The sequence below is a fragment of the Lotus japonicus genome, chromosome 2 (genome assembly GCF_012489685.1).
Source record: "Lotus japonicus ecotype B-129 chromosome 2, LjGifu_v1.2".
NCBI lineage: Eukaryota > Viridiplantae > Streptophyta > Magnoliopsida > Fabales > Fabaceae > Lotus > Lotus japonicus.
In genome coordinates, this window is record NC_080042.1 from 89163437 (window position 1) to 89171271 (window position 7835).

General features: G+C 38.2%; 2 protein-coding genes across 2 annotated transcripts; both read left to right on the forward strand.

Annotated features, from left to right (window-relative positions):
• Positions 1 to 285: 285 nt before the first annotated feature.
• On the forward strand, positions 286 to 1649 carry LOC130740758 (geranylgeranyl pyrophosphate synthase, chloroplastic-like). Its single transcript, XM_057593441.1, has one exon. It carries the CDS (start codon positions 330 to 332, stop codon positions 1455 to 1457), a length of 1128 nt encoding a protein of 375 aa, XP_057449424.1. The 5' UTR covers positions 286 to 329; the 3' UTR covers positions 1458 to 1649.
• Positions 1650 to 4859: 3210 nt separating this feature from the next.
• On the forward strand, positions 4860 to 6662 carry LOC130740759 (UPF0496 protein At2g18630-like). The gene is made up of 2 exons (XM_057593442.1): positions 4860 to 5068; positions 5377 to 6662. The coding sequence occupies exon 2, from the start codon at positions 5393 to 5395 to the stop codon at positions 6530 to 6532; it is 1140 nt and encodes a 379-aa protein (XP_057449425.1). The 5' UTR covers positions 4860 to 5068; positions 5377 to 5392; the 3' UTR covers positions 6533 to 6662.
• Positions 6663 to 7835: the final 1173 nt, after the last annotated feature.

Genomic DNA, 7835 nt, shown 5'->3' on the forward strand with positions numbered 1-7835 from the left:
GATTTTCGAAAAGAAATACGACGTAATACTTCTTCTGTTTCGTCCTACAACCCTCTGCCAGCCTTCTGCATCAGATTTGATCGCTTCCCTCCTTGTTTGAACGGAGACCCTTCGCATCCCCCCTCTCTCCCATTCTCTCTCTAGTTTATCTCCCATCCCCCAAAATTAGGTGCACATGTTTAGTTAATTAGTTTTGTGTCAATTGGAAACAGAAATAAGTGTGAATGAATGAAACCTTTTCCAACCACAAACTAGTTCCAACTCTATATAACATAACAGGGAGAGTGATAGCAGAACATAACCACACACGAGGGAGTGAGGGACCAACAATGAGTTCACTGAATTTTGGTACATGGCCAAGTCCCACTTGTTTGTTAAACCAAGGTGGAAGAAATCCCCCAACTCCCAATTCCATTTTTCACAGCCTCAGAAGGATTCCAATTCCCTCCATTACCAATGAACTGGGAAGAAAATCAATTTCTTCGTCTTCTTCTATTTCTTCTTCCCCTCTAGTCATCTCTGCAGTGGCTACTAACTTAGACATACTCACAGTCGAAGAACTCAAATCCACACCCAAGTTCAACTTCGAAGCCTACATGCTCCAAAAGGCCCACACAATCAACAAGGCATTGGACGCAGCAATTCCCCTGAAGGAGCCAGAGAAGATCCACCAAGCCATGCGATACTCCCTCCTCGCCGGCGGCAAGCGCGTCCGGCCGGTGCTATGCATCGCCGCCTGCGAGCTCGTCGGCGGGGATGAGCAAACCGCCATGCCCGCTGCCTGTGCCGTGGAGATAATCCATACCATGTCACTCATCCACGATGACCTCCCCTGCATGGACAACGACGATCTCCGGCGAGGGAGGCCCACCAACCACAAGGCCTTCGGCGAGAACTTCGCAGTCCTCGCCGGCGACGCGCTCCTCGCCTTCGCCTTCGAGCACTTAACGTGCTCGAAGGTGGCGCCGGGAAGGGTGGTTCGCGCGGTTGCTGAGCTAGCAAAATCGGTCGGAGGAGAAGGGTTAGTTGCAGGGCAAACTGTGGATATTGACTCGGAAGGTGTGTCGGATGTGGGACTAGAGAGGCTTGAATACATTCACGTGCACAAAACCGCGGTGCTGTTGGAGGCTTCGGTTGTGTTGGGAGCAATCATGGGTGGTGGTTCCGACGAGGAAGTTGAAAGGTTGAGGAAGTTTGCGAGGTGCATTGGGTTGTTGTTTCAGGTGGTGGATGACATTCTTGATGTGACCAAATCGTCTGAGGAACTGGGGAAGACAGCAGGGAAGGACTTGGTGGCTGATAAGGTCACATACCCTAAACTTTTAGGGATTGAAAAATCGAAGGAATTTGCTGCAAAATTGAACAAGGAAGCACACAAGCAACTCGCAGGGTTTGATCCGGAAAAGGCTGCTCCTTTGTTAGCTTTAGCTAATTACATTGCTCACAGGCAAAACTAGATGCTGTTCTTTGTTTGAATACGATAATACCAATAATAAATTGGTGGGTTTGTGAAATTTACACAAATAATCTAGAACTGGGGACCCATCATACATTTTTCTTTTTAGCTCTGTTTCTTTAGTCTTCAATTGTTTAAGGTGTAATCTGCCGTGAAGTTGTAATAAAATAAATATCCTATAGTTGTTTGGTAAGTTCATTAGTGCTCTGCTTTCTCTATCACTTGCTTTGGGTGTTCTGCATACCATATATTCTATCTATGTATGTTCTACTACTTATGGTTTGCATTACCTTGCAAAATGCTGGTGAGTTCTAGATGAAAATAAATGTAGAGAGGTTTGCATGAACAGAATCCAAATTCTGAGAGAGTAAATTTGTACCAGGGCCACAAAACTAGGAAAAAGTAAGTGTGAAAAGGGGGTTTGAGTACCATGAGACTAATGAAAAAGCGAGATGGTGATTCAACCTCTCTAGCCAGTCTAGTAGGATCAATGTGTTTTATATAACTAAAACTACCGTTATTAAACTCAATTCGGTGATCGAATCGATCAGGACTGGATCAATAGGTCATTGGTTCAACTAATTAGTCAATAGTTTAACCGGTTAACTCAGTCTCTACTCAGAAATTTAAAATTCATAATATAACTAAACATTATTTGACAAGTGAACATTTTTTTTTTTTAGGCGACAAGTGAACCTTTAATCTATTAGAAAAATTATTTGTATATAATATCCAAGACAATAAATAATATATATGTATAATCTTTTAAACTTTAACTTAGTATATAAGTTTCGTTAAAACAAAACATATGTGAAAGGTCAAATTAGTCCTTGAATTTGTAAACGAGTTTGATTTTAGTCCCTTTAAGAAAAAATAATATTTAGAGGTGGTCATTTTTACCTTTATAAGCGGTTTTTGACCGTCACTAAACGATATTTTTTATTAAATGGACTAAAATCAAAATCACTTACAAATTCAATGACATATTTGACATTAACCTAGAAACTTATTATATAATTCATCTAAAACCAACAACGAGGAATTAGAGGTGAATCAATTTTTATAAAATTAACTCTTGGTTTGCTCTAATGAGCATAGATCCAATTTAAGTGAATTAAGTTGTGGCCTAAATACATGTTAATAGAAGCAAATGACCCAATTTCCTATCAGATATACTAATAAGGAGAAACTCTAAATTATAACCATATAGTTTATGCGCAGCTTCTCAATCAGATATAGTTTCTGATTTTTGTACGGATCACAAGCAAACGTTTCCAGTCCGAGGGAGCAAATTTGAAGTTTTATGGATCCCTCATCTCTAATCACTCATCTCTTCCCTTAAATCTTTTTCTTTTAAACTTTTTATCTTTGTTGCGAGAGGTTGCGCACAACAAGAACAAGGTTCCTTTTTTATGGACAAAACGACGTCATTTCGGCGTTTTTTCAAAAAATAAAAACAAAGTCGGCTAGTCAGTCCAGTCGAGTCACCGGTATTTTGACTGAACCGGCCGAGTCGTTTTGATTCACACCTGGTCAGTTGCATTGCCGATATGCAACTCGAATCGGTTAGGCGCACGGTCACGGTTGGACCGTCGAATTGGCTGGTCCGAGCAGAGTTTAATAACACTGACTAAAATAAGGGTTTCAATTGTCCTCTTTCTTGCTCGCTTCTAATCGTTGCGCCACTTCGAACGAGATTGGCGGGTCTTTATTGGCTATTTCATTGTCAGGAATGTTCTTCAAAACAATTAGGAAGTGTGCGAAACAAATGACGGATGTCTCGAAATCATGTGATCGACGTCATAAACCTTGGACTGTCCAATACTAGATAACTTTCAATCATGTTAACTATTAGAATCTCTTCTTATTAGGATTTTTACCTATTAGGATTGTCTATGACGACCAACTTATATATAATTATGTAATTGCAAGTTATTTGACACATATAAGAAACGACTTGATAAATTATAGTTGTACCCTCCGACTGTTACAAGCTCGAACACTGTTAAAGGAAGAGTCCTTTAAGCTCGAACGCTTAGAACTTGAGGGGTTGTGTACCTCGAAGTTTGGCAAGCCCAAACCCAACCGAGGCCCAAACCATTTTCCCCTCGCTCGGCATTAAAACACCACCATAATCATCCCAGTTATGGGGGCGGTTGTAACCTCCCTTGCGAAACTATGAGAAAATTAAGAGTCCAAGAGGCGAAGTAAGTCTTTATAAGGGAACATCGACCCAATGTATAAGACATCTTCACTCACTGTGAATTTTGTGACTTAAGCCTAAGTTCACTAAGTACTCGTTGGCCTGTCCATGAAATTCGGTGCAGTGGCTGGACTATCAAACATTGTTATTGATCTTATATTGTTGTTCAATTCGGTTGACGTACTAGGTCATTAGTTCAACCAATGAGTTATATAGATGTTAAACTAGACATAGTAAACAAACTAAACATAAATATATTAATATTTAATATAAATCAGAGATAGTAAATAATTATTACTTCAACTAGTACTTATGCTATTTTTGATAATGATTCATTTTATTTATTTACTTTAAGAATGTTATATATTCTTTTGAAAATTTCGAGGTTTTTTTTATCAATGTTTTTTTTGTCGATATTTTTTTTTATCAATGTTGAAACATGTGTTATGAAGATAATGGGCCTCAAAGGCCACAATGTGTACAACCAATGAAAAAGGGCAATAAGCAAGCCCAACCAGATATTTGACATTTGACATCTACACAAAAAAAATGAATTTTTTTATTGGTACATGGAGATATGAAATACGCATATCATAATTTTACTTAATTGACAAAAATATATATTATAAATTGACTTTTGACAACAAAAAAAACGTGATTTAACTAATGGGATCATTTACATATATTTGGTAGCCTGGTAGATAAATATTTGAAACTTAATTTCACAGATTTAAAGTGTTGTGCAACTACATTTTTTAGTATGTTTCTAAGTGCACGATTAATCGCAACCAAACACAAAAAATTCGCATTTTCTTTTCAGATTTTTTTTGCTCTTATTTTTTCCCTTTATTTATTTTTCTTTCTAAACACGGCGATACTTTTTTTGTTGTGTATCTAGATACCAGTATGATTTAAACCCTGAATTTATGAAATTTTAATTCATCAAGTACCATTTAGATTATCTGTACCCGTTAAACGCAGTGATACTGAAATCTACGTAATATTTATCTTACTCTTACTTTTTAAATCAATAATTTTCGTTTATTTATAAAATATTATCATTTAAGGTTTAAGCTCAAATTTATTTATAGTTATTATCATTATCTTTATAGAAAAGTGTAGAATGTAAAAGGAATTAAATTATTCAAATGTGGCGGCTGCGGAGAACGTATAGACAAGGAAAAAAAAAACAACAACAACAGTAAAGTAAACATGGGTCGACGTGGTCGTTGACTCTGAAATCACCACTCATTTGCTACCTCCTTGGCTTTGCTTTGACTTCATTCTCTGTTCGCCAAATCGCAATGCCCTCACAGTTCTCCACCGCACTCAGCCTCACCACAATCTCAATTTCTTCCTCTTCAAGTGATAGACACCAACATAATTCTGTCATTTCGGCTGCAACCCAGGTATTAGAAACTTGTCTGCTGGCCCCATTTGCATATGAATTGTTATAAATAGAAACTTTGATTTGGGATTTTTATGATTTCTTTTGATATGTAACTACTAATTATTGTATCTTCTCAACTGAAGGATTGGCCTTTGGATTCTGGATCTAGCTAAAGCTAGCCAATGATCCAATTGGGCATAATACCTTTGAAGTTTTGAAACTTTGCATTTACATAGGCTTCAGTTATTGATTAAGCTTAGCTGATTCTGTTTGCATTTAACCTTCTAGTTTAGAATTTGGGTTTAATATTCTTTGTGCTTTTGTTAGAATTGAATTGGTTGTGATGGGGGGTCAGTCCAGCAAAATGACTACTAGCACTGAGGTTCCAACACCCATCCAAATGGGTACACATTCTCTGTATGCTGCTGATTTGAGCTATTATGAAGCTGCATGTGTTGAGGATCCAAACTTGCAATCCTTCGACGCTACCATTCAGGAGCGAACCAATAGGGTGATAAGCTCTCTTGCTAGTGGGGTTGAGGTTCATTCCATATCTATTGACTCACTAGGAGAAGTCACTGGTAGTCTTCTTGAAATGAACCAGGAAGTTGTCAAGGTCATTCTCGAGTGCAAGCAAGATATATGGAACAAGAAGGACCGGGATTTATTCTCCTTGGTGGATGATTTTTTTGAGAACAGTCTTCAGACATTGGAGTTCTGCAATGCTCTTGAGAAATGCTTGAAACGAGCGCGTGAAAAACTGGTTATTGTTAAGTCTGCAATGACTTATTTTGAGGACGAGGCGCAGAATGAGGTTGGAGGGTCAACTTATGTAAAGACATTGCAAGGGCTTAAGGATTTCAAGGAAGCTGGGGACCCTTTTACTGAAGAGTTTTATTCCTTGTTTCAATCAGTGTTTGCACAACAGGTATCAATGCTGAAGAAATTGCAATCTAGAAAGCACAAGCTTGATAAGAAGTTGAAATCCCTCAAGACATTGAAGAGGGTGTCAAGTGTCATTTTCGTGGCTGCTTTTGTCTCTGTGTTGATTTTCTCAGTGGTGGCAGCTGCAATTGCTGCACCACCTGTGATAACGGCTCTGGCTGGTGCGTTGGCTGTTCCGATAGGCTCAGTGGGAAAATGGTGTAACTCACTCTTTAAGAAATATGAGACAGCTCTGAAGGGCCAACGAGAAGTAATCAATTCAATGCAGGTTGGTACTTACATTCAATTGGTGGACTTGAAAAACATCCGGGTTCGAATCGAGCAATTGGAAATAAAGATGGAATCCATGTTGCAAAATGCTGATTTTGCTCTTACAAATGAGGATGGTGTAAGGTTTGCAATTGATGAGATTAAGAAGAAAATAGAAACTTTTGCGGATATCATTGATTCTTTGAGTGAGCAAGCTGATCAATGTAGTCGTCAGACAAGGAAAGCAAGGACAGTGGTTATACAAAAGATTATTAAATATTCTGGTTGACAACAGCTATGTATTGATTAATTTCTCTAGCTGCTGTCTACTTGTACTCCTACTATAAGGTAAGTACTTATTAAACACCCGGCTTATAACTGCATGATTTTGAAGAAATATGAAAATATTAACTTGTGCACATTGCATTCACCTGAGATATATCCAATTCATTGATGTTAGTGAAATTCAGGGTGTGAGACATAATTGGTATGGCGGGGTGTCAGCTAATGTAGGGTTGTTCACATCACATTTTCTTTTGGGAAAGTTTCCTTGTCATTGTAGAGTCGCTCGCTGTTCACCTATGAAGGTATCTGAGCTGAGTTTGAAAAGGGAGAATTACTGAATTAGAGCGTGAAATTTATTGCTATGGTTTCAGAATGTAGGGAGTAATTGAATTAAATTATGATTAGCTTACACTTGTTCTCTACACAAAGTCATGAGCTCAGAGTTTTACATGGGTTGAACCACATGTGATTAGTTAAAATGAATAGGTATCTTCTACCAGATTAATTAATTAATTTTAACTCACTCATAATGATTGTTATTAGTTATTTTCACTCACATTGCCCTTCAAACGCAATGGACAAGCCTTCTAGACCCTGAATCAGCAAGTACATCATTGAAAAGCAGCAAGTGGAGAGGCCTTGGTGAGAACATCTGTGAATTGTTCTAATGAAGGAATCTGGTGCACATTCAACTCATGCTGTTGAACGTTACCACAAACAAAATAAAGTCTGGTTTTGGTCTGGTTTGGTTCGTGAGTGGAGGATCAGGTTAGGAACTTTGAAAACTGCACTGAGATTATTGCAATATATGACTATTGGTGATAGGATAGGGAGTTGCAGCTCACTGAAAATAGAATTGAACTATCCAAGCTCAACAGAACTGCACTGCATTGCTTCTAGATTCCTCTTTAGCTCTTGAGTGAGTAACAACACAGAGAATCCAGTGTGGATTTCCTATCATCAAGATCAAAGCCTCAATAACAATCTTATAACATTTCGAGAGAAGTAACATGTGCAACCCGAGGTCATTGGTCTTACCACCCCAAAATATTCTTCCCAAACCACCTAATTTAATCTTTTCATTGCCCTTTCTTTTCCTCTCCCTACATCACCCCTCACTCTCACTCTCACTCCCCCCTTCTCGCAACTATATTTATCCAGAGCTTTATTTTTCACTAAGCACTTGTAGTTAGTTGTAGTTAGTTTCTTAATTAGTTAGAGCTAGTTTTAGAACACTTAGTTAATTACATTGACAGCTGTAAGTCACTCTCTATAAATAGTAGAAAGTGATCACAATCTCATTAACG

Bases quoted from the DNA above. Each gene is read 5' to 3' on its own strand.
- LOC130740759 (XM_057593442.1), top strand. From the start codon at position 5,393: ATGGGGGGTCAGTCCAGCAAAATGACTACTAGCACTGAGGTTCCAACA.
- LOC130740758 (XM_057593441.1), top strand. From the start codon at position 330: ATGAGTTCACTGAATTTTGGTACATGGCCAAGTCCCACTTGTTTGTTA.